Source organism: Eptatretus burgeri, chromosome 15, assembly GCF_056783735.1.
Source record: "Eptatretus burgeri isolate ZD-2024b chromosome 15, Ebu_testis_v1, whole genome shotgun sequence".
Lineage (NCBI taxonomy): Eukaryota > Metazoa > Chordata > Myxini > Myxiniformes > Myxinidae > Eptatretus > Eptatretus burgeri.
The window spans coordinates 26,156,861-26,184,360 of NC_140975.1; the positions used below are offsets into that span (position 1 = coordinate 26,156,861).

Below are 27,500 nucleotides of genomic sequence, written 5' to 3' on the forward strand. Positions count from 1 at the left end.
ATCTGCCTGATTCCAGCCTTGCTGAAGCTGGATCAAGATATATATATATATCTAAGATCATCACCGATCCTCCACCAAATTTCACAGTGAGTGCGAGACACTGTGGCTTGTAGGCCTCTCCAGGTCTCCGTCTAACCATAAGACGACCAGGCGTTGGGCAAAGCTGAAAATTGGGCTCATCGGAGAAGATGACCTTACTCCAGTCCTCTACGGTCCAATCCTTATGGTCTTTTGCAAACCTCAGCTTGGCTCTTCTTTGCTTCTCATTGATGAAGGGCATTTTTCGAGCTTTGCACGACTTCAGCCCTACCCCAAGGAGCTGTTTTCGAACCACCCTCACTGTGCACTTCACCCCAGCTGCTGTTTGCCATTCTTTTTGTAGGTCACTTGATGTCATCCTCCGGTTGTTGAGTGACTTTCGAATGAGTTAGCGGTCATCCCGGTCAGTGAAAAGTCATTTTCGCCCTCTGCCAGTCTGTAGCTTTGTTGTCCCCAATGTCTTCTGCTTAACCTTGTTCTGATGAACCGCCGTCTTTGAAATTTTAAGGATGGAAGCAATGTGACGTTCACTGTATCCCTCTGCCAGTAAAGCCAGAATTGAACCCTTCTTTTCCTCACTCAAAACTTTTCTTTTCAACTCTTTTGGCATGGTCAATAGTTATTTTTTTTGATTCCAATTACTTTTGAGGTACTACTCGCACTGTTTTTGCCATCCAGCTGGTCTTATTGCAAGAGGATAATGATGACCACAGCAGTGGTTTATATACTTTTCCTTGTTAAATAAGATTTGGTTCAGGTGATCACCTAATCAGTACCTCACTAAGTAGAATGAGGTGTGCCTGTGTTGGAATTCAACAGACACTGGAATGGAACGGCTGCCATACATGTAGAAATGCTGATTTAAAAGTTTTTTGGAGTGGTCTCTTCTTTTTTTCCAGAGCTGTATATATATATATATATATATATATATATATATATATATATATATATATATATATATATATATATATATATATATATATATATATATATATATATATATACATATCGCAGCTCATTTCCGTGTCATCCTGTCCTCCATGGACAGTTCAATCACGACGACACAAAAGTTGGCAAACCATTTACCTTTTGGTTTTAATATCATGACATTGCAGCCTGTGGCTGCTGGTTGTAATATTTTTCTGGGGGTGTGACTGTGCCGCTGATGCAGTAACCCCTCTATTACCAGTACACTGGTACTCGTTTCGCAGACCTCAGAAGGATGACTGGTTGAGTCAACCACACCTGGTGTTCATTCAATGGCCGACAGGGGCTCGAACTCGAGATCAAGACCCGATAAGATCTTCAGCCAACCACCTTTACCATTAAGCCAACACCGCACCAGGCTGAATATCATGTTGATTACACATTTTGTGTTACCTGCATGATTTTTGAAAACCATCATGTTTACGATCATTTCCACAGGTGGACCCTGTCACTCACCCTGACCTCTTCTCCAGTTCAGCGGAGTGCATCAACGGAGAGTTTCTTGCAGAGCGCTCGCCAAGTGGCTTAAGCACTCAAGTATGCATTCCATTCAAAAACGTTGATAAGGAATGGCTTGCTTGGCAGGCGCTAGCAAGCTGCTTGGTAACTGAACACACCCCAAGTTTCCTTGATACCATCGAAGGACCGAACTCTTCCCACGGGTTCTTGTCGAAAATTCGACTTGATCCAAGATCACTGCAATTCTCGTGCCATGCTCGTCGCAGCTGGGATGAAGCACGTATTGTGGAAGCATCCAAGCGATGTAAGCACTCATCGCAGCCCACCCAGCCCGTCGCAGCCCCCCCACCACCCTCCGGGTGTCCGAGTAAGTGAAACATTTCATGAATCTGTCTCGGTTTAACATGCTACCCAAGACGTAGGGTCAGGGCTTTGTTCCTCGACTTTGGTTGCGAAATGGGGTTCCTTTTGGAAAGCTCCGCAGGTGAATGTCACCTGTCATCACCTTTCCGACGGTGTGCTGCCGGTGACCTACGCACTCCATTATTCCTACCCTTTTCAAGCCATTCCTGCTTCTTAAATCAGCCGCATGAGCCAAACTTGATTGCCATCAAAATGTGCTTTCGTTTCAGTCCAACCCAAGCGTTTTGTCTTCTTTTTGGACATTCTTCACCTGGTTTCGGAAGGTAAGGCCACCTATGTACCCGTGTGTTTGGAATCAACAGCACGTGCTGTAAGAACAAGCAATATCATGTTTATTTCACAATTGCAAACTTATAATCTGCTTTTGTTGTTGCACCCTGACCATGTCTATTAATTACGTAATGTTGGAATGTACCTTTAAACCTTTCGACCCTTTGGACTGCTGAGACCCCTTAGACTGCAGATGTCCATTAGGAAGTTTCCCTCCAATCAGGAGCCTGAACTTCTTCACTCGTATAGGAGCCATCTGTTTATCAGGTACACACAGGGTGGCATTGAATGGAGAAGATTGAATTTAAGAGAGAGAATGGTAGGAGAGAGATAGACAGAGAGGAAGGAACCAAGTTGAGTTGGAAGCGGAGTAGGAGTTTTATAGGGTTAGGCATATATGGAGAAAATGGGACGGGGAAGTAGATTCCTTCTTATTAGCCTATATGTGGTAATTAATTGAAATATTTAGCCTCCTAAGTGGAGGTAACCAGTCAGCATGACATCCGTCAAGCCTAAGCTTTTCCATAATCGGGAATCCAATACGATGCACTGTTTTGAGCCCTGATCGAGTTTTACAACCACTAGGTATGAGTTAAGGCTAATGAACTGGTCCATGGACACCCTCCCCCACCATCCTACCTGATGTGCATAATTGTTTTCTGTGATGTCCTCTTAGAATCCCAGATGGAAAAAAAATGCGAACATTGAAATAATTATTTTGGTCGATGTTTGTTAACGCCCTGCCTTATATGTTTGGGACATTACTAGACTCGGGGGTGTCATGTTTAAGAACATCAGCTCTGAGTTTGGGAGGTCAGTGGTTCAAACCCTGGCTGTCATAGGAAAGATTTTGTAAAAAAAAAAAAAGAAGGTATTTTGCTGCTTCCTTGCTTCATGCTCATCATGAAAATGGATAGAGCATGGACAAACAATGCTCGGAAGGCAATGGCATACCACCCAGTAGCACCATTGCGAAGAAATTGCTTTGGCAGCACCAATGCTCTGTCAAGAGTATCACCAAAAACCATTGCTTTCACACCGTGAGGCACATAGGGCTGCAGAAGCAGTTTCGTTTGGCTAAGGAGCACAGTCCTGGTGGACAGGTCGCCACTCCGACATTGGATACTCGAATGGCTTCTTACTCCAGTAAGCTGGTACTCATTTTGCCGATCTCAGAAGGATGACAGGTTGAGTCAACTCACCTGGTGTTATTTCAACAGCATGACAGAAGCTCAAACTCAAGACCCTAACATGTTAAACCAGCCACCTTAACCGTTAAGCCAACACCAGACACCTGAAAAGAGTATTGCACATCAAAATCCCCAAAAGTTGGGACCTATGTCAAAATGGCACTTGCAGCAGCAATTTGACCATTTCTCATGGTTCGTGAAATTTGTGGTCATTGATGTTCAGCAGCTTCAAGCTCAAATACAACCCTCAAGATTGGCATCTTCCATGATGGAATCAAAGGATGACTTTGATGGACACTGGTACCAAATGTTGAATTTTCTGCTGGGGTTTTACTGGCACATCACAAAGAGAGGCCTTACTGCTTGTCATTGACAATAACTGCTCGAGAAGAAGTCTCTCTGAACGTTGAAGCATTATAGTGTGGCAGTGCATGCTTCAATCGTAGTTCTTTTCAGATACCACACCATGCAGTGAACCAGATCAAGTCAGGTATGGGATCATGTGCCGGAGCAGCGCATCGCTGCATTCACTTTCCTCCTCTACTCCAGGGTTCTCCGTCTGGCCATCCCCAGGCAGATGCCTGGCCCATCCCCATCTCCTTGAGATGCCAATAAAGTTGCTGCAACCACGAGGCACATGGTAGTCCCATTGGCTGCCTCCGCTCATGAGGCTCCCTTGCTGAGAGAATCTGGTGAGCAGGATCAACATCAGGAAAACGAGCCACATGTCCATATAGCCGCAGCTGACGCTCATGGACTATATAGGTAACAAATCTCATCTGAGTCTCTCTCAGCAACTGCTCGTTGGACACAAAGTCTGACCAGCAAGAGTCAAGGATTCTCTGAAGAGACCTGGTACCGAAGGAATTAAGTCTGGGATACCTGATCAGAGTCCAAGTCTCACATCCATAGAACAAGACTAGAAGCACCAAGGACCTGAAGACTCGGACTTTCATCCGCCTACATAGGTACCAACAGTGCCACACCCCATGATCCAGTGAATCCATGACTCCCCAGGCCTAACGCAGACGTCGATTGACTTCTGGCTCACAACATGTGGCGACATGAATATTACTGCCAAGGTAAGTGAATCTCTCTGTAACTTCGCCATCCTCACCACAAACAAGTACAGACAAGTGAACCAGATGACATCAACCCTGCTTCAAGAAGAATGTCATTCAGACCAGACCCCTCCATCTTCTTTCCAAGCATTTGAAGTCAGCACAAACCAAATGGAAAGTTCCGATTATTACAATGTGATCCTTGTTTCTGAATGGATGATTCCAAAGGAGAGGACATTTCTTTATGCACACTCCAAGAACAAATGTTGTGGTCCTGTAACATTGACCGACCTTATTGCTTCCTCTGCTGCTCTGAGGCATTCTTGAACTGTGCTGTACTTCGTGATAGGATGACTTATCACAGGATAGAAGTCAATGGTGGTCAAGTTTGACGGTGCCACACCAGTGGACGAGAGAAAACCTGCCCAGCTGGGGAGCTCTTGACCTCTTTCACTTCTTACCTGTCTTTAAAAATATCCAGACCAGGTCTTCTCTCAATGACTTCTACACAGCGTTGGCTCCTTCATCACACTGCCAGTGTTGCCTTCTGAAGTCTGGGCTTGACTTTCTGCCAACGTAACATGCTGGTGGGGAACCTTCCAACTGTAGTTTGAGAGAACGATCCTTGTGTGGAACTCAGGGGGCATCAGGTTTGGAGCCTCCCAGAGCTTCAGAACCCACTACATCCTGCATAGTAATAGCATGTGCGGTGTGACTTGAACCTGAACCTGCTTAGCTTGAGAGAAACTGATAAAAATTGTTAAAATCAGAATGGAAACCAGAGGGTACATCAGGCTGGTGAACAATCTGTGTTGATAGTATGCTAGAGACTTGTGCAATTTCAGTTTCAAGTTCGAGAGATCCATATGCAGCGGCACAAGGCTGCGGGGTGGCATTATTGGAGGAGGGTGCGGCTGTGCCGCTGATGCTATGCCCTCTGCTGGTTAGGGCAGGAAATTGGAAATTTGTCCGTGTAGCCAGTGAAAGCTCACCTACTCTTTATGAAGGACACCGTGTAGTATTTATCATCCACCAACGAATGCTGTCAGACTGAACGGCCAGTTTTACGTCCGTTCGTGGGACGGTACACACATTTATGCCTCAACCTGCCAGTGAAACACCGAGATCACAGTTCATAGCTGGGTCAGGGTTCAAACCCAGGCTGGTCAGCCTTCTAGGCAATCCTGTCAGCCTTTCCTCAAGTGGTTTGATGGCTTTCCAGATATCACATAATTGAGAAACTTCTCAAGTTGGGACATGATAGCAGAATCTACACTTTCCTTGTAGTGTGTTGTTGTGGGCCAAGTCCAGAAGTCTCTGACTTCTCAAAAGCATCGATAATAGTTATTTAATGGAAGAAGTGCTACTTCTGCAGACATGTCACCAGAGCGAAGTTCATGAGCCCTTTTGATTGCTTCATCTAAAGTCTAAACTGATGCGAGAGTTGTACACTAGAAAGCTCTGAAATACACGACTTTCAAAAGGACGTTATCCACCCCAGAATGATCAGAAACCCTGAGAAACGATAGTGTTCGAGGCACCATAAGGTATTGTGTAAGGAAGGTGAGGATTGTAACCTAAAATGGATCACAAAGCTTGTAAAAGAAGCCAAAAATACCTGGAAACATACCTGAGAGAAGTAAGGGCTGCGCCTCTGCACAACGAAGGACTTGGAGGACTTCCTCAGCTTGCCAAATGGGCACTTTGCAGTGCTGCAAACTTCCAACCACGTGCGTCGGTGCAAGGCTCGAGTGGACGGGTGTGTACCACATAAACACCAGACGGATCACAACAGCGAATGGACCTTGAACCTTGTGGGAGTGCCTCCTGTGAACATGGCAGGCTTGGTAATTTATTTAATGGACGTCTGCACTTGGAAAGATGATGCTGTGCATTGTTACCAAGTCACGGTAACCGACTATTCGGCGAAAGACATCTTCATGATGTGAAAGCACACAAATCTTGTGCCAGCTATATTTATGTGGGAGATGGATGTCAGGTATAATTCCCTGAGGAAGAGACGGTGTCTGGTTTGGATGCTTCTGAACATCGAGGGGAAGGACATATCTGGGGCATGTGAATGCACAGGGTAAGTTTAAAATGTTATTTACTATTGATCATGTTGAGCGTGTCAGCTACGGGAGCTGAGAGGGCTGTTATAAATATATTGTTTGGTTCTGGGGCTGCAAGATAAATTATACGAGGTTTTTGCATCTATTGCTAAAAGGAGAAGTGTTTATGGGTTCTTGATTGTTATCTTGATGTGCGGGTTTCAGAATGTGGAACAGAGCCCTCCCAGGTCTCAAAGTATTTACCTCTGTCTCAATAAGGGGTCATGGAGATAATCTCACGAAGATTCATGGGCCAATTTGTGAAGTTATCTTGTTCTTAAAGTTTTGTTCTGATTGCTCTTTTAAGGATCGTCACTGAACCCCAGATAGCCTCCAACTGCACTTCATCATTCCTGTTGCTTTAATAATCACTGGTAGAATTTTGGTGAGAGAGGACAGAAAAAGGACAGAAAACAGAGAGATAGAGACCCACTGAGGTCACTCACTTTCATTAACTGGAAATGATAGCAAATCAATACCACATGGTTTCGGATATTTCACGTATTTCCGTGAGTCCAGTTTGCATCCAGGAACACAACAATTATGGTTAACCATCATGAAATTGCCACTCTTTCGTTTAAATGCTGAAAATTTATGTTAAAACGATTATTTCAATTACAGATTTTGCGTGCGCAACGGCAGGTTAAAGTCAAGCACGACCGAGTTCGTGTAAACACACACACAGCACTTGCGGAAAAGGCCTCGTTTGCATTCAAAAGTCGTGTGTTTTCCCTTGTCATTGAGTTTACAGAATTATAATTTACCGTTATAGATGTCATGCCTTTCAAGCTTACTTTGTAACTTACTTGCTCAGGACTTAGGGTTTGGGGAGGTGCTATTACCTCGCCTGTTCAAAGAACAGAGAGCTATAGCGATACCCCCGGCGTGAGTGTGAGCGTGAAAATGTTAAAGTTTTTGGTGTAAGTTATTTAGAAGCTTGCTATTCATTTAATATGTGTACTAGGATGCTGATATTTGGCACGGAGGTTCCTTTGGGCTATACTGTTGGTGTAGTGAAGTTGAAATTAAAAAAAATTTCAAATTTTAAATTTTTTTGACCTGTTTTGAAGCACATCAACGTTAAAGTTTTTGGTGCAAATTATTTAGAAGCTTGCCATTCATTTAATATGTGGACTAGGATGCTGATATTTTGCATGGAAGTTCCTTTGGGGTATATTATTGATGTAGTGAAGTTGAAATGAAAAAATAATTTCAATCTTTAAAAATTTTTGACCTGGTTTGAATTTAACTTTTTTGTAGCACATCAACGTTAAAGTTTTTGGTGCAAGTTATTTAGAAGCTTGCCATTCATTTAATATGTGTACTAGAATGCTGATATTTGGCAGGGAGGTTCCTTTGGGGTATATTATTGATGTGGTGAAGTTGAAATAAAAAAATTAAAAATTACAAATTTTTAAAATTTTTGACCTGGTTTGAATTTAACTTTTTTGTAGCACATCAACGTTTAAGTTTTTTCCTTTCTAATGTTTTTATCTACCACACTGTTTTTTTTACTGATTAAAATATACAAATGCATATATTGCTTTAAAATTATTTGTATCAGACTTCACTGCAATGCTTTATAAAAAAATATTATTAGACTAGCCTTTTAAAAACGATAAATGTATAAACAGGTGAGCATTGGGTGGCTTTGACACCAACTCTGGTTTATTTATTCGTATGCAGCCTGTGGTTGCTGGTTGCATCATTTTCTGGTGGCACAGCTGTGCCGCTGATGAAATGCCCCCCATTATCAATAAGCTGGTATTCATTTTGCCGACCTTGGAAGGATGGCAGGCTGAGTCAACGCACCTGATGTTAATTCAACGGTTAGACAGGGACTTGAACTCAAGACCCTAAGATCTTAAGCTCGGGAGAGGTGCTATGAGTAACAGATACATCGTGCTTGCATTGGTCACAATCAACTTCATGACTTTACATTTGTGCAAAACTTCATCATCAGTCACATTACATAAACTATCGGGAGCCGTGTTGTGTGCTTCTTCGAGGTTTTCTTGTTTCAGTGATTTTTCACCAATGGGTGACATGGCCAAAAACGACATATAGCAGGATTCCTGAAAAAGTTATGGATGGATTCGGACGAAACTTGGTGGATGAGTTGGTTAGGCGACAAGAACAAGCTGATTAAATTTTCATTCAGGTCCGAATCCAGATCCGAGCTATCAGCCTGGCAGAGCTATGTGCTCCACCGAGTGGCCGTTCTCGTTCTCACCAGTACCTGTTCATCACCTATTATCTCTGCAGCATCAACGACGTTCTTCCACTCATCGCATTCAAACTTTGAAGTGTTCTCTGTTGTCCACACACTTTTTGGTCCTACCTCATACCATATACGTAGAGGATAACATGCAGGCTGATAGAGAGAGACAGAGTCAGTCTCCTGTCACGAATGTTTTTTTCAACCTCTCAATGGGATATTTTGACTGAGACAGGAATGTGAACGGTCCATGCTTCGAACCCGTGTAACGAAGCATACGGACTTGGTTTTGCTCCCGAACTTAATTTCCATGTCGGGCAGGATGTTTCCGTTTTTTTGCTTTTTGTGGGCTCTCCTCCATCCCAGAAACATCAAAAATCTAGAATTTATTGATTAAAGGAAACAAGACATGGCCTGCGTTAGTAAATCACAATTTTGAATAATACTTTAATGTATTTGGTATCATGAACGCAAGACTTGAACTTTGCATGTTCATCAATCTTTGTTTGGTAATCATGCTGAGAACAATGAGGTAACATGCGAGGTTTTGGTTAATCGGAGCTAGTAACAACTGACATATAGCAAAGTCAATGCAAATTCCATGAAGCTCAAGTAATGGTCGAATTGATGGAAAAATGGAATTTTGACATCGGTCCCAATAGGGTGTTCCAAACAGACCAGAAGAGTTATTGCAATTTCATCTAAGGTGGCATCAATGAGCACAATTATGCACATTAGGTTGGAGCATGGGGGTGGGGGGGGAGGGGGTGTTTATGGTAGGCCCCCTCGGTCCATGGAATATATGTTACGATCAGCAAAGCATGCTGAACCCAGTGTAGCAGTTGTGGTTAACTGGGAAACATTTACTCCACTCCACTGCAAAGTAAAACGGGAATAACCAAAGAACTTGACACAGTAATACATCCCCGCCCCTCCCCCCCACCACCTCCCCCCCACCACCTCCCCCCCTGCCATCCCCAAACAGCCGAAAGCCGTCCTCGCGTAAAGAAATCCTCGCTCGATCATTTCCCGTCTGTCCTTGTGCAAGAGCCACACCACGGATCCACAGTTTTCTCTCGAGACCTTGCACTGGAAGTGCCTCTGTGGGAAACGCGGATCCAGAGGGAAGTGCGGACCCCAAGCTCGAAACTGCTGGGCACCCCCACTCCCCCCTCCATGCAGACAGCGTCGCGCACACGGCGCACGGCACTTGCCATGACTCTGAATGCGAGCGCGCTGCTGCTGTGCCTCGTGGCCGTGTCCACCACGGCGTGGTGCCGGGGAACGCGCAAGGTGCCGAAGCCTGTGTGTGGGCTCAATCGGGGGTGCGCAACTGCGAACGCAAGTGGATCGAGCTGGCAAAGCGAGGATGACAACTTCGATGTTCGCGCTTTTCGCGCCGGATTCTGGCTCTCTTGCGAGGACGGTTCATCGGGACAAGGTGCGGCTCGTCCTCCTCCCCCCCCCCCCCCGATCCGGGCTCACTCCAGGACAAGCGTCGTTATGTATCATTTGTGTGATCACTGGAGACGCGCTCTCTGAACCGCTCCTTAGGTCGGTTCAACAGTGCGAGAATGTCACTCACATAGCAAGGGAATGATGTGGAATTAAAACACTACAATAACGCTGGACGAGTACTGCAATAATGCTGGAATAACATGGGACTTATGTGGGAACAACATGGGAATAATGTTGAAATAACATGCCAATATCACTTGGAATAATGCTGGAATAACATGCCATTATCACTTGATGCTGGAATAACATGACAATATCGCTTGGAATATTGCTGGAATAACATGGGACTTATGTAGGAATAACATGGGAATAATGTCGAAATAACATGCCAATATCATTTGGAAGAATGCTGGAATAACATGGCAATATCGCTTGGAATAATGCTGGAATAACATTGGAATGCAAGAATAACATGGCAAGATTGCTTGGAATAATGCTTGAATAACATGGGATTTATGTGGGAATAACATGGGAATGCCGGAATAATATGGCAATGTCACTTGGAATAATGACGGAAAAGCATGCGACTTATGTGGGAATAACATGGGAATTCTGGAATAACTTGGCAGTCACTTGGAATAATTCTGTAATAACATGGGATTTATGTGGGAATAACATGGGAATGCTGGAATAACATGGCAATATCGCTTGGAATAATGCTGGAATTACATGGGATTTATGTGGGAATAACATGGGAATGCTGGAATAACATGGCAATATCGCTTGGGATAATGCTGGAATAAAATGGTATTTAGGTGGGAATAACATGGGAATTCTGGAATAACATGGTAATGTCACTTGGAATAATGATGGCATAACATGGGATTTATGTGGGAATAATGTTGAAATACCATGCCAATATCACTTGGAAGAATGCTGGAATAACATTGAAATATCACTTGGAATAATGCTAGAATAACATGGGAATCTCACTGAAGTAATGCGGGAATAATACTTGAATAATGCTGGAACATCACAGAAATGATGAGGGAATAACACAGAAAATGTGGAGACATGATACAATGTGGGAATGATATGTAAATAGCATGCAAATTATGCTGAATGATTCTGGAATAACGCAGGAATCATGTGAGGATAATGTGGAAATCATGCAGGAATAACACTAAAATGTGGGAATGACACTGGAATAACCTAGAAATTATGTGGAAATGACCCCAGAATGATGCCAATATAATATGGAAATGATGAAGAATGACAGAATAACAAGGGATCGGTGCAGGAATAATGTAGGAATGTCATGGGAATGATGCAAAAGATGCAGTGTGTGGTAATGCCAGAATGGCATGGGAATAATGTGGGAATAACATGGGACTGATGCAGGGATGACGGAATATCGTGGGAATGATGCACAATATGTGGGAATAATGTGGGAATGTCATGGGACTAATGTGGGAATGATGCACAAGATGCGGTATGTGGGAATGATGCACAAGATGCGGTATGTGGGAATAACATGGGACTGATGCAGGGCTGACAGAATATCATGGGAATAATGTGGGAATGATGCACAAGATGTGGGAATAATGTGGGGCCGTCATGGGACTAATGTAGGAATGATGCACAAGATGCGGTGTGTGGGATTGATGCAGGAATAATGTGGGAATGACGTATGAGATGCGGTATGTGGGAATGATGCGGGAATAGCACGCGACACATGGTCAGATGTGGAATAACGCGGGTTGTTCAAACGATCAGAAAAAAAAGTGTCGCGCAAGAGGAACACGATCGGCCACTTCGAGGGTGGCTCGCCAACAATTTATACACCAGAAAACGCAAATTGATCGATAAGGAGTATATTTTGGAATGGGATGGGATGGGAGTGGAGAGTTTTGCGGGGGGGGGGGGTTTCGTTGGGTGTTAGATTAAATGACATTCAGATATTTTAAGAATTATTCTTAAATAGGAGGTGATGTATGACGTCAGATAAACAACGGTTTAATTGCTAAAGGCTCGTGTTGATCTTTTTTGCGGTTCGGCCGAGAGACCATTGAAGCGCTGTCAATTTGTTTCCTCGGGATTGGTTGGCGGGCAGTCTGAGCCCCCTGCGAGGCAGCGCATCACGGGGTCTCCAGGATCGCTGCGCTCGGATGATTGCTGCGATCTCACATCCCTGCGCACCCTCGTGAGTCACGTTACCGCGACGACCGCTTGCTTGTGTTCATAGGTTTGCGTAACAGATCGCATTTTTAATAACTGGGCTCGTTAATAAATCGCCCACACTCAACGCTTCTAAGCTGTCTACCCTGGGTTCGAATCCCGACACAGCTGTGAACAGTCACCCCGGTGTTTTACAGGCAGGGCGAGGCATCAATGTGGGTGCCGTCCCTCGGATCGACGTTAAACTGGGCGTCCCATCTGCCAGCATTATTTGATGGACGTTAAAAATCCCACGGTCCTTCGCGAAGAGTAGGCGAGCCATCGCGAACACCATGAACAAACCCCAAATTCCTGCCAGAACCCTAGTTGAACGTCAGGGCTGGCCTCCCCCTGCCTGGCCAGTCGGTTTGTGAAACACCTTGGGCAAGGTTACCCCAGCGAACCTCACAGGAACGTGGAAATAATTGTTGCCGTTAAAAAGGAAGAAGAACAGCCAGGGGCGGCTTGCTTATGGCCAAAACACGCTGGTGTCGCCGTGATCACGTTAAAGGACCTGTGACAGACGGGCCCGCTCAAGTGCTGTTTTTAAAAGCGTTAAACATTATGTACAGAAATATTGGGACTCTTCAAAAGCACCGATCAGGTGAAACGCTTTACTGTAAACATGCAACAATGATTCCTCAACTCGCGTAGTTGCGTTTTACAAACTTCAGGCATTATCAATCAATAAAGTAAACTTCAACAATTGCTTATAAATCAAACCTTTTCATTTTTAATTGCAAATTAACTATAGGGTGATCTGACTTCACCCGCCTTTGCCAAGTACTCTCCTTTGTCTGGCACCCCCTTTTCACAGAGGTCACCTTTCATGGCGCCCCCCTTTGCCAGTCCCTCTATTGCACAGCACCCTCTAATTTTCCGGCGCTCCCTTTGGCCCACCGCTCCCCTTGGCCCGGAGACCCCCCCTTTTCTCCCTTTGCTTGACTCCTCATTTTTCACAGCGCCCCTTTTTCACTGCACCCCTTTTCACAGTGCCCCCTTTTCACGGTGCTTCCCTTTTGCCAGGGGCTCACTTTTGCCTACTGCACGCCTTTTCCATTACCTCATCATTTTCATGGCACTCCACTTTTCACACCACTCCCCTTTCATGGCGCCCCCTTTCCAAGCCCCTTATTGCACAGTGCCCTTTAATTTCCTGGTACCCCCTTTTGCCCAGCACTCCCTTTTGCCCGGCACTTCCCTTTTGCCCGGCGCTTCCCTTTTGCCCGGCGCTTCCCTTTTGCCCGGCGCTTCCCTTTTGCCCGGCGCTTCCCTTTTGCCCGGTGCTTCCCTCTTGCCCGGTGCTTCCCTCTTGCCCGGTGCTTCCCTCTTGCCTGGTGATTCCCTTTTGTACAGCAATACCCTTTTGCCTGGCGCTCCCCTTTTTCTCAGTGCTCCTCTTCTGCGCGGTGATCTCCTTCAGTCTGATGCTCCCATTTTCATGACGATCCCCTTTTCACAGGTTCCCCTTTTCACGGCGTTCCCCTTTTCATGTGCCCACCTTTGAGACTGGCATTCCCCTTTTGCCCACACTGCCCTTAAGCCCAGCGATCCCCTTCTGTCCAACACTCCCATTTCACGCCTCCCCCTTTTCCAAAAGTTCCTTTTCCATGATGCTCCTCTTTTCACAATGTTGCCCTTTACCCACTGCTCCCTTTTCACGGCACCTCCTTTGCTCAGCACCACCCATTTCACCGTGCCCCCTTTTCACGGCATCTCCTTTTCATGATGCCCCCCTCTTGTGCAGCACTTTCCTTTTGCCCAGTGATCCCCTTCTGTCCAGCACTCCACTTTTCACGACGCTCCGCTTTTTATGGTGCTCCCCTTTTCACAGTGTCACCCTTGCCCTGTGTTCTCCTTTCCATGGCAACCTCTTTCCACAGCGACCCCTTTTCCCTGTGCCTCTAAAAAACATTTAAAGATTGAATTTTTTTATACCTTCCATTGTTGTTTTTGCACACTGAGAATTATGAATGGAGACTTCCACTGTGCCACGTCATATTTTGTTCTCTGGTTTTTGTGTCCTTTGTGTTTCTTTGTGCAAACAGGCTTTGTGTACTTGGGATATTGACATAATTTTTCTTGAATTCTCCGAAATAAGTTTTTACTTTTTGGGGAGCTCTATTTATAACGTACACAAATCTTCTTCTTCTTTTGGCTGCTCCCGTTAGGGGTCGCCACAGCGGATCATCCGTATGATCCGCATAGTGATTTGGCACATGTTTTATGCCGGATGCCCTTCCTGACGCAACCCTGGTCGCCTCTTACGACACAGGGATATGGTACACCGATTTTAACCAGGGTATACACCGGCCCAGTACACTGGTACTCATTTCGCCGACCTCGGAAGGATGACAGGCTGAGTCAACCCCCTGGTGTATTAATTCAGTGGCCCAACGGGGCTTGAACTCAGGACCTTTTGGATCCCAAGCCGCTGCCCTAACCACTGCGCCAACACCAGGCTCTTTATAACGTACACAAATATGATGGAATATTTGACTGTTAAAACCACTTTTGTTCCTTTCCCTCCACCCCACTTCTCCTCCACTCCCCCCCCCCAATATCCCATCTCCTCCCCTTTTCTAAGCCCAAGGATGGCAAATTATTTGGATGAACAATGCTAGGATATCCTACAATGAAATTACATGTCAACTTAACTTCCATCAGACTATTATCAGCAAATTGTTCCACAAACATGAACAAACCAATGATGTTGAAGACAGGCCTCAATCTAGATAACCAAGGATGATCTACCAATGACCTCTAATCGAAAACACGCAGCTCTGATCAGGCTTGTCAGACATATTCCTTTTGCTACAAGCACAGTTTTGCAGAATGAATGGAATTATGGAATCTCCCTCAGAGATTATCCATGAGAACTGTTGAGAACCGGCTTCATGATGCAGATTACAAAAGAAGTTGCCCGATAAGATGCCCTCTTCCCACCGTCATGGTGCGAGGCACGTCAACACTGGAATCTCCCATCCTGGAGGAAAATCCATTGGTCTAATGACAGCAGATTTCTCCTGCACATGATTGATGGTAGAATGTAGAACTCAGGTTTAGTGGCAACCGTATACAACCTATACCCCCAGAACGTTGTAGAGAAAAATCCTTTTTGGTGGCGGATCTATTATTATATGGGGCTGCTTGTCATATGATTGTAAAATTGACCTTGCCACAATGCAGAGTAACTGCACAGGTGAAAAGTACTTTGGGGACATTTTGGATTGTGTTGTTTCACATTTTGACAACCACCCAATTCTCACAAGACCTATATTCATGGATAACAATGCCAGATTCCACAATATTTGTGCAGCTACCAACCTTTTGCAAAACGTTGCCATCACAAGATTGCCCTGGCCAGCAAGGAGTTCCGATTTAAATACAATAGAGCACGTTTGGGACATTCTTGAGTGGAGATGAGAATGGATCTTCCTTTGCAGACTCTGACACAGTCGGGGCTGTTTTGCACCAGAAATGGCAAACAAACTCCCTTTGGAGTCTCTCTGGTGGCTTCTTCAGGCGCGATGAGAACGAGAGTTGCAGCAGTCATTCATTTTAAGAGTGCTTACACACATTATTGACCTTTTGAGATATTCATTAAATTGTGACATCATTGGATGCCATTATTGACTGGTCTTGAGCCTTACACCACATGATGTATTGCCAGCAGCCCCATTCATCAATCGTGTTTTTTGGTTGAAAACAGTTAATGGTGCATTACAGAAATCCTCATTAAAAAACAAAAATAATCAACAAAATCCCTGAATTTGTCTCATTATTTCGTCAAACATGCATACTTGACCAATATATGGTTTTATTTTTGATAAATGCTGCAGTTTCTCAAACTTCTTGGTTATTGCTCTGATCCAGGAAAATGTGGTCTGTGCTTAACTTTTTTCAATGTTTGTATATCCTTGCCACCAAAATGTCGAATTCATTTCAATACATAATAAATACATCTGGGTGGGCCTGTAAGGGTTCTCATCTGAATCCTTGGCTCATGATGCAAAGAACTCAGGATAAAATCGCATATACCAGATGTCTTTGTTCATTGCCTACTCATGGCTTTGTAATCCATGTAAAAGCACACTGATATCTACTAAATGTCTTACATGTGATGTGTGTGCAAAGTATACTTGGATTAGTGTAAGAAGGAAATAAAAACATATACTTTGCATATCTATACAGCAAAATAAATTGTCGACACAGCGTTCCATTACAAACTGGTTGCTTCTAGTTGTCGTGTGAAATCAAACGTTTGGTTGAAATCCGTGAACAGGCCAACTCGCTTCCTTCCTTCCCAATGTCTACTAATTTCATTGTAATCCACGTAAAATTAATGAATTCTTTAACAGTCATCTGTGTTCGCACATGTTCTTTGACATGCCACAATGTTTTAAAGCCCTCTCCAGGCTAACCATGTGATTTGATTAATTAATTCTCATTTGGAGAAGTTTGTAAGGTAACATATGCTGTGGCTTCATTGCAATCAATGGGAAGGTTGATTTACAGTTTGCTGGTGGGATTTAAAAAAACAAGTATTCGCATTGAGGATGATAAACAAAAATAATTGTTTAACTTTGAAAATTGATATCACCTTGGAAAACCAGGCTTTGTTGTGATGCAAGACCCCGCACTGTGTATCACATCAGGACAGGCAGACTTATAGTTGTATTCGATTCCAGCAGCATTGGTAAACCCCACTGAGCTCTCTTCATGTTTCCACGTCTTGAAATTTCCAAGCTGTTCATAATCATCTGTTATGTTTACTTACATTCCAGGTCCCACCTTCTGTTTTTTGTATAATATATAAAAATGAACATGCGTCTGTACGTCTTTATGTCCGGTAACTACTCCAAGACTCTTGGTCCGATCGACACTAAAGTTTCAGGGCGTACTCAGGAGGTCTCTGTGGGTTTTCCACCAGATATATTTTGGGAAAAAATTTTTATTCAAATTTTTGAATTTTTTTTTTCGGATTTCTAATGGATGTTGTTATTTGGCTTATTTCTCCATTGTGGCGGACCAGTCCGATCACTTTGTCTGGTAACTACTCCGACACCAATGACCATTGCAAGGAAAGGGTGTTTACTCCTTGACGTCAGTAGATGATAAATGGGGCTTCTGGGACACCGATTCAAATGAATGGGGAAAAAGGGGAAAAACTTTCTGACTCAAGCCCCAAAAGCCCAAAATAGGAGACTCATTTTCTCCCCACCTATCCCCTTCCCTCCCATGTAAAATTGAGACAATGAAAGATTGAAACTTACTGATTAAAGCACTTCTTCCCCCCAACATAATCACAGTCCTTTTATATTTTAATTCCACTCAAAGAGCAAACCAACGAATATTTGTCCATGTTCTACTTTAGGGAATAACTTCATTTTCTTATAACATTCAATTCCATCGAGTATATTCACTTTATCTCTTCAAGCACGAAAGGGAAGTTCACTATCCCTCCTTCGGTTCTGCAAAATGAGGAAGTGCCTTTAAGAGCACAGTCGTGCTGTGAAAATGAGGAAGTATTCTGTGCCCATGTCTCTTATGGTTATATCTTAAATCATCAGAACACTAACAGAACAAAGTTTAGCTAAAAGCAAGCAAAAACAGCTTTTAAACGCAAGTTTTCTCAAAATAATTCAAAGCAAGCTGTTTCATTTTTGTGTTAAAATGAGTCAGTCTGGAGTCAGCCAAGCTGCCTCTCCCAAACCAAGCCAAAAAAATTCCGAAGTCATTTCCTATGTGGGACACACCCTGAAAAACCATTGTTGTGTTATCTCCCATTATATCATCAACAGGAGGCTATTTATTGCTTTGTATGCTCAGGCTTCATATTTATTGCTCAGGCTTTGTTTGTTTTGTTTAGAGAATGGATTGTGCAGATAATTCCTCCGACCTGGCGTATCAATCGTTTTCACAAGATGAGAGGTGAGATCCTTAACCCAATTCATTGCATTTGTTTTATACAGAATTAAATCACTATACAACCAATAATTATTCTTTTTCGAACAGGTTGTCCCCAACAACAACATCGTTTTTCACTGATCTAGAACAGGAGGCCTTTGAATTACATGATGAGTGGCGAAAAATGAATGACTTCCTTGAAGACATTCAATTGTTCAGAAGAGAATTGAATGACATTTTTGTTGGCTGGAAAAAAATTCTCTCACGTCCTCCAACCTTGAATGAGTCGAATCAAAGGTGAGACATTATGTGTGTGTGTGTGTGTGTGTGTGTGTGTGTGTGTGTGTCCCTGTTTTTGACTCATTATTTTTTTAAATTACTTTTCAGTTTACACACCTGTCTGGATGAACCAAACACACAACTTAATCTTCTGTAGGAATCTGACACGACACTCTCTTCTGGAGGTAAATGTTATATTTATTATTTTATTAATATCATGATATAATCATCTTTATATACCCTAATTGTTCTTCACTCTTTGTTTTGAACAGAATATGTTGATCGAGTTTCAAAACCAAAACAAACGATCAGACTGCTGCGAAAGAAGATTTTGTTCAATGTTTTTACTTTTGTTTAATTATAAATGCTTTCCTTATAATTATCTGATTTTGAATTACAAGAAAAGAATAAAGGAGATGTAAAGGGGGATAGGTGCGCTCCCCCAATGACCCACCACATCCCTCATCCCTCTCCCCTCCCCGTGTGTGTGTGTGGGGAAGGGTGGGGGTGGGATGAGGGGGGTGGTGGGTCAAAGGTGGGGGTGCACAGGGGGGTGAGGCTTGTGTGGGTGGGTGGGGCTTGTGTGGGTGGGTGGTGCTTGTGTGGGTGGAGCTTATGTGGGTGGGGCTTATGTGGGTGGAGCTTATGTGGGTGGAGCAATTTTTCTAAATTAAATAAACATGTTGTGGATATCACTAATTATGTGGATATGATGGATGTGGATGTGGCTTATGTGGGTGAGGCTTGTGTGGATGAAGCTTTTGTGGGTGGGGCTTGTGTGGATGTGGCTTGTGTGGGCAGAGTCAAAAAGGGGCGGAGTCAAAAAAAATTCAATTTATCTTTGACTTTTGTAATTTCTGTGAATAAAATGAACGTAAAATCTCTTCCCCCTTCAAATCACATGATTTGTAAGTCCAAGGGTTTTTTGTCAATTCATCTTTATCTTTTGTAATTCCTGTGAATAAAATGAACCTAAAATCTCATCCCCTTAAAATCACAAAATTTTTAAGTCCAAAGAACTGTAAAGACGACATCAACAATTTTAACAAATTCATTGGTCCATCGCTTGGTATAACCTTTTTCAAAATGAGATTTCCACCTGTTATTATTTTTTCTTGGGAAGTTTTTAAAAGTGGTTAAAAAAATTTCTTTTGTTTTCTTTCAAATGCTTCTTCACCTGTTAGTTTCTGTCTGCATTTCCTCTTTCTGTCTTCCTGTTGTTTTACAACTTTTGAAACCAACTCTTGATGCTCCTTAAATCTCCTTGCTCTTTCTATTGTATCAATTTATTTATTGGAAAATATCATTCACTGAATTATAAAGGTCAACAGGGAAATTTTCCTTTTCTTCATCATTAAAGTAGATGTGTTCAAATAAATCATTTTCTTTAAATATTTCATCAAAGTCTTTATTCACATGAATACGAGTTGTAATTTATTTTCCACAAATACTTGTACCTCTGCTTTAAATACGTTTGCGTTGAGTTTCTTCATCAACATCAAAACCGAAGGATAAAATCTTAACCCCATTACCACACAGATGTTTCATAATTTGTCTCATTCCTTCTGGATTAGTTTCTAATATCCCAAGACCACCAGATTTTAGTTTCTTTAACTCACTCTTACAATGTGAATATTTTGTTGTACCAAGAGAAACCTCCTCAAATATTTCACCTTCATTCCTCAATCGAATGTTCCTCTCCTGAAAGAAAGTAATCATCCTCACCCTCTACTTCTCCAGGTCACATTGCTCTGTTGTACCTACAATACGAATCACATGGTGGTTTTTAGAAATGAGAAAATGTAAAACGTATCCTTGTAAGAGATGTCTCCACTTCTTTCACACAAAAGAACGATTAAATCTACATTCAAAATATTGTAGTAATCATAAATCAACCGTAATCAATTTACCAAAAGCAGGTTCAAACATATCGTTCAAAGATTTTAACAAATCAATAAAACATCCCTTTGTGATATGTGCTGATTTTGAAAGTATGCTTGAAAAGATAGATACTGTTTTTCCAGATCCAAATAAATCATACACAAATCAATATCAAAAACATACTCCTTGTGTTTTCTCTTCTTAGATCAAATCATGTTTGTGATGAATACAAGTTTGAACTTTATGAAGGAGAAGATGCCTCAGAGGAGTTTGTAAGACGATTGGAAAAAGACTGTCAGACGAAGATAAACAATGCTTAAAACCTATAATGGTCAATGTCATTAACAAAGGGAGAGAAAAAGGAATTTAGAAAGAACAGTATCTGTCATATTTGTGAGGAGAAAATTGAGGGAGAGGTCAAAGTTAGGCATCATTGTCATCTTACTGGAAAATATAGAGGTCCAGCAAATTCCCGTTGTAATCTTAATTATAAGCCCCCAAACTTTATTCCTGTCTTTCTTCACAACAACGCTCACTATGACACACATCTATTTATAAATTAACTTTCAAAGACATCTGGAGATATTTCTGCCATTCCTAACATAGATCAAAAATACATCTCATTCACAAAAACAATTCATACATCCCCCATAACCCATACCAGATTTCTTGACACATACAAGTGTATGGCAAGTCCATTATCGAACTTAGCATCAAATATTAAAAACTTACCGAATCTTAAATCGCATTTCTCAAATCAAGAAGAGATTGATCTCTTATCACATAAGGGAATATATCCGAATGACTGCATGGATTCATTTGAGAAGTTTAAAGAAACACAACTTCCTTCAAGGGAAAGTTTCTACAGCAAGTTGAATAAAACTCATATTTCCGATAGAGATTAGACACAAGCTAAAAAGGTTTGGGAGAAGTTAAATATAAAGAATCTTGGAGAATATCATGATTTGTATCTTGAAACTGATGTATTGTTATTGGCTGATGTGTTTGAAACTTTTAGAACAGTCTGTCATAATAAAAATTCTTATGGATTAGACCCCGTTCACTATTACACAGACCTGGGTTTGGCTTGGAGTGCTCTGTTAAAAATGACAAAACAGAATTTGGAATTAATCAGTGATATAGATATGCTTTTCATGATAGAGAAGGCTAAAAGAAGAGGAATATCCCAAGTATGTTCCAAGAGATGTGCTAAAGCAAATAACAGATATCTTCCTGATTATAATAAGAATGAGGACAACTCTTACCTGATGTATTTTGATGCTAACAATTTGTATGGGTGGGCTATGTCTCAATCTTTACCTTATGGAAAACTTAAATGGGTTAAAGAAAAACGTCATGAAAATGTTTTACAAGACATTGTTGTCTCCTCTCAAAAATAATTGGATGAAGCTGAAGTTGGATATTATTTTGAGGTTGATTTAAAATATCCAGAAGAACTTCACAACAAACATAAAGACCTACCTTATGCCCCTGATAAAGAAAGTCCAAGAAAAGAATGGTTAAGTGATTACCAACAGTCATTTAATATAAAAGGTAAATCTCCAGAAAAACTACTGACTACATTAAATGATAAAGAAAGTTATGTTTTGCATCAAAGGAACTTGAGAATATTTATCTGCTGGGTTGAAAGTGAGGAAAATTCATAGGATTTTGAAATTTCAACAAAGTCATTGATTAAAGAAGTATATTGATTTTAATACAAAAAGGAGAACAGAAGCAAAAACAGATTTTGAGAAGGACTTTTATAAATTAATGAATAATGCTGTATTTGGAAAGACTATGGAAAATGTTAGGAATAGGCAAAAGATAAGACTTGCTACATCTTGGAAACAGGCTTCAAAGTTAATTAACAGACCAAGTTTTGAGCGAGCGGAGTGTTTTCAGACAACTTTTGTGCTATTCATTTGAAAAAAGGAGGGTATTGAAATGGATAAACCTATTTATATAGGAACATCAATTCTTGACTTGTCAAAGTCGTTAATGTATGACTATTACTATAATCATTTCAAATCAAAGTATAAGGATAATGTTTCATTGTTATATATGGATACAGATAGTTTTATATTGAAATTAAGACAAGTGATGTATCTGAGGATATGATTGATAATTTTGATATGTATGATACAAGTAATTCCAAATCAGGTGATGTGTTGTTTTCATCAAAGAATAAAAAGGTTATTGGTAAGTTTAAAGATGAATTGGGTGGGAAGGTCATGAGTTAATTTATTGGATTGAGATCAAAGTCTTATGCTTTTACGTATATTGATAATTATAACATTGAAAGGTGTAATAAGAAGCTAAAGGGAATAAAGAAAAATATAATCAAGGAAACAATAAACTTTAAACATTATTGCAACTGTTTAACCTTAAAGAAGGAAGAGTACAGAAAAATGAATACAACAAGAAGTTATAAACATCAATTATATACAGAAGAGATAAACAAGAAAGCATAAGGAGCTTTTGATGATGAAAGATATATTTTAGAAAATGGAATCAATAGTCTCCCTTATTGTTATAAGTATAAGTGTTAAGATATTGGGTTGGGAATTTTAACAGGCCACCGCCGTCTTTTTACTGATTTATAAATGATAGAACCAAGCAATAACCAAGCCAAAGAGTGGAGATGTAATCAGCCTTGGTATTGAAATGGGAAACATAAAAAATGTGAGAAATATCAAATATGTCTTGTTGAAGAAATAACCGCGGTAAAAGTGGATAAAACAAATAAGTTGGAGGATGTAAAGAAAAAAATAAGTATCCTTGAATGGACTGAAAACTTTGATAGTTATCAATTGAACAATGGACAAACAATTTACTACAATCTCAAAATAATATGTGGCTCAGGAGGTGGTCAAATAAGAAAATTAAGAGAAGTTTATCATTTCATTTCTGTACAACAAAGACACTTAAACCAAGAACCAAGTTCCAAGTTATTCTTTGTGAATATACTTGATGGAAATCAATGTTGTAAGAAAATTAAGTTATTCCCTAAAGTAGAACATGGACAAATATTTGTTGGTTCACTCTTAGAGTGGAATGAAAATATGAAAGGGAAGAAGTGCTTTAATCAGTAAGTCTCAATCTTTCATAGTGTCAATTTTACATTTACTTGTCTGAGAGGGAAGGGGATAGGTGGGGAGAAAATGAGTCTCCTATTTTGAGCTTTTGGGTCTTGGGTCAGAAAGTTTTTCCCTTTTCCCCCATTCGTTTGAATGAGCATCCCAGAAACCCCATTTATCATCTACTGACATCTTACTCTTACTCCCGACCTCATATTTGAGAGTGGGCTTGAACACAGGTAGGGCATGTGCTGGACCAGTACATCATCAGTCATAGAATGACAGCTACAATGCAGTTGTCGACCATATGAAAGGGACTATTCGATATGGAGCAGAAATGAGATGTGATGGAGAAGGTGTGAGCAAATAATTGAAAGGAGAGTATACAAGAGTGAACCAAGGCCGCAAAGCGATGACAATTATGTCACAATAAATTACAAAACAAATTTTTCTAATGTTGCAAGACATTTATTTATCATTTAGGAAATTATATATGGTATGTAATTATCATTATTTTATTTAATCGACTGTTTCCTCGGATGCAGACATTCAATGATCATGGAAATTCTGTCGTAGTGTTTTTTTATTATTATTATTATTGTGCTCGTTTGTAAACAAAGTGGTAATTTGTTCACTCTGGCTCCCTGGATACTGGGCAGAAATGGCAATTGGATGGAATTGGATTGTACATTGTAAAGGGATATAAAGGAAAGATAGAATTGTTGAAACCATGGTAGGCCAAGTTCCTGACATGGAAGATAGATATTAACTAGCATTGTGGTGTTTTGCAGCAGGGCGTTGCTCCAGTGAGTGTAGACCATCCCTTGGATGGGACGTTAACCTGGGGTTTGCCAGCAGCCAAATGTTTCTTGGACACCATACATGATTGTTGTTCTAAATCCATGCACATTAGTCCTGACTTTAATAATTACACAATAAGGAGCTTTGAAACTATAAAACTACCTTCCAACAACAACATCTACATAACAGTGGTAAGGCTTTTCAAGTCCCGCAGCATGTTCCTTAACCTATTTGAATCTGCACCCCTACCCACTTGCAAGAGGGAGCTATTTTGCACCTGGTCAAAAAAACGGCATTTCTCTGTTGCAATTGTCCCGCTGAGACATCTTGCCAGGAGTGATGGATTGGATGGTGTGCCAACAGCTGTTATAGAGATGGTACCATGACTTCCACAGGGAAAAAAAACAAGTGACCATTATGTCCAATTCCCACAGGTGAGCTGTGTCGGAGACTCATCGATTTGGTGCCGGCGACCGAGAGAGGTAAGTGGCGAATCGTATGGTGTGAAAGTGCAACTGAGAATGAGAGCACAATGGCTGTGACTGCTAATGACATGGTTGGCTTGCTTGCTGGATTAGCGCTAACGGTGTCGATAACACAAATTAAATAAAATTTTCATGCCACCGCCATCATCAGGGTGACACCAGACCAGATAATGGGATCGCCTTTTGATAGAAACGTACTGCAGCAGCACTATTTCAATTTAGCGGAAAACTATTTCAGTAGGATCTATTAATCACTGGATTTGTAAATGAACCTTTGTTAATATCCGGCTTCTCATTTATCTACATATTTACCAGGAATAAAAGTGTAAATCTGAGGAGCCATCTTTGTTGCATTGCAATGTATTCATGAGAGTGTACGGGGTGTGGGGAAAGGGGAGAGGGATGAGGGTGGAGGTTTACAGGAGTTTTTCTTTTTTTAAAACAGCTTTATAGTCTAAGGCTCATGCTTGTACATGTATCAGATGTAAGACAAAGAGATGAGATGTCAATGTATTTTATTTTATAATTACAAGGACATAAGGAAACTAGAAACTTCAAGGAACACCTTACCCCATATGTAGTCTTGAGAAAAACAGGATGTTGGCAGGGTCTACGAGTGGCAAATTTGATTGGTCGTGATGACGTAAAATATCGTCATACTTTGTCCAAGTTCTGCTAAACGGAAGGTTTTGGAAAGTGCCAACAAGCCGATTTGTTTTTTACAGTGTTCAAGTATATTTTTCAATTGAAATATAATAAAGATTTTAAAGGTTGTTGGAAAAAATTGTTCTTTTGAAGTTTACCGCCATTGATGCAGCATCTTTTACACCACCTTATTTACCACGTTACATGAGCTCTACATGCCTGTTGTTTGTGTCCTTTATGACATACTTAGAAACAGTAAATTTCCTGTTTGGAATGATTTTTATTCCCATGCTTTCGAAGAAAAGCGGGAATATTGTCATTGTCTCCGCCGTCCGTCCGTACGTCCGTCTGTCTGTCTTACCCTGTAACTCCTCCTACACCGTTTGAGATAGGAACTTGAAAGTTTGGGACATAGTAGATATATGTATAGGGAAGTGCACAACACTGTCAGATTTTTTATATGACCCGAGGGGCCGGGCCAGAGGGGGTGGGGTCATGGGGGCTGGTTTTTTTTAATCTTGTCGGCATTCTTCTTTTAAAGTGTATTTACCATTGTACATGGTAAATTCTTTTATAAAGAACTTACTTATGTGGCCCCCATGAGTGACAAACAGTCACAGGTTTTACTGTATTTATCTAATTGATTATGAATAATTATAATTAATATTACACACAGTTCATTCCTATGATTAAATTGATGTACAGTTCAATGTTGCTGGACAGTGTTAAATTCATGTTTCATGAAATGTTGACATGCTTGCAATGACTTCTGATTTAGTAAACATAGTAAGTCTTTGGTCATAAAGCACATCAAATAGAAAAGAATAGTCAATCAATTTTGCAAGATAAAATTTCACCTAGTTTAATTTTGTTTGACTGCCAGACAGGCAGATAGAGTAAAACAACCATCTCACTCCTCTCCGCACATTCTGTACAAGTTGCCAAGTTAAGAGCCACAGTACTGCTAAATTTCAGGTTCGTGTTACGATTCGTGTTCAAAATATAACATTCAATTGAAAATTGTTCCTCAATCATAAACTGACGTTTGTAGACAGACAGACAGACAGACAGACAGACAGACAGACAGACAGACAGACAGACAGACAGACAGACAGACAGACAGACAGACAGACAGACAGACAGACTGACAAAGTGAACCAATTGCTTAACCCCGCTTTTTGCTTTCCGTGCGTGGGGTTACAATGCACAAATGTATGTGATATGGGATTTGGATTTGGGATTTCAGCATCATGAGCTGTGTATTGGCTCAGTTGGTAACACCAAAGAGCCACATTTAGGGTAATATTTCAAGAGCATGAGGTCAGAAATAGGCCCAACCCAGAAATAAATGGTACTAAGCTGAAATTTTCAGGAATGCTCCATATTACCACGAGAAACAACACACCCAAAGTCCATACATTTCCAGTGGGTGCTTTAATATCACAGCAGGTATAAATGTACAACTATTTTGTATGCCTGGTGTTGGCTTAATGGTTATGCTGGTGGGCTTGGGATCCTTGGGTCCTGAGTTAAAATCCTGCTTTTCTGTTGAATTAATAACAGGTGGGGTTGACTCAGCCTGTCATCCTTCTGAGATCAGCAAAAGGAGTACCAGCTTGCTGGGATGATTGAGCCATTCAAGTATCCTGTGTTGTGACCTGTCCAGGATTGTGTCCAATAGCCCAGGAGACTGCTTTGGCAGTACCAACGCTCTGAACAGAGTATGGTCTTAATGGATGGATGGAACTATTTTGTGCTTTCATATGAAAATGTACAAATTTTTAAAATCTCATTTTCCCCATAAAACAAAAAAATATTTGACATATAGACTTGATATTTCACAGTTGAGTGGATACCATCAGCTCCTACCATATAATTTAGCCATTTGTCAAGCATCAACTCATACCACAAACACTCAAGTTGGCTAATGCATTAGATACACTCTGGCTTGTGGGATATGTTGTCGAGATTACTCCTTGGCCGTCA

General features: G+C 41.3%; 1 protein-coding gene across 1 annotated transcript in view; it reads left to right on the top strand.

The window, feature by feature from the left end:
- The first annotated feature begins 9,772 nt into the window (after nucleotides 1-9,772).
- LOC147011784 (germ cell-specific gene 1-like protein) overlaps nucleotides 9,773-27,500 on the top strand; it is a 113,837-nt gene continuing 96,109 nt past the window's right edge. The window contains exons 1-2 of the mRNA XM_085856152.1: nucleotides 9,773-10,199; nucleotides 24,819-24,866. Coding sequence (XP_085712278.1) covers nucleotides 9,935-10,199; nucleotides 24,819-24,866 — 313 coding nt within the window. The 5' untranslated portion in view covers nucleotides 9,773-9,934. The remainder of the gene's footprint in view (nucleotides 10,200-24,818; nucleotides 24,867-27,500) is intronic.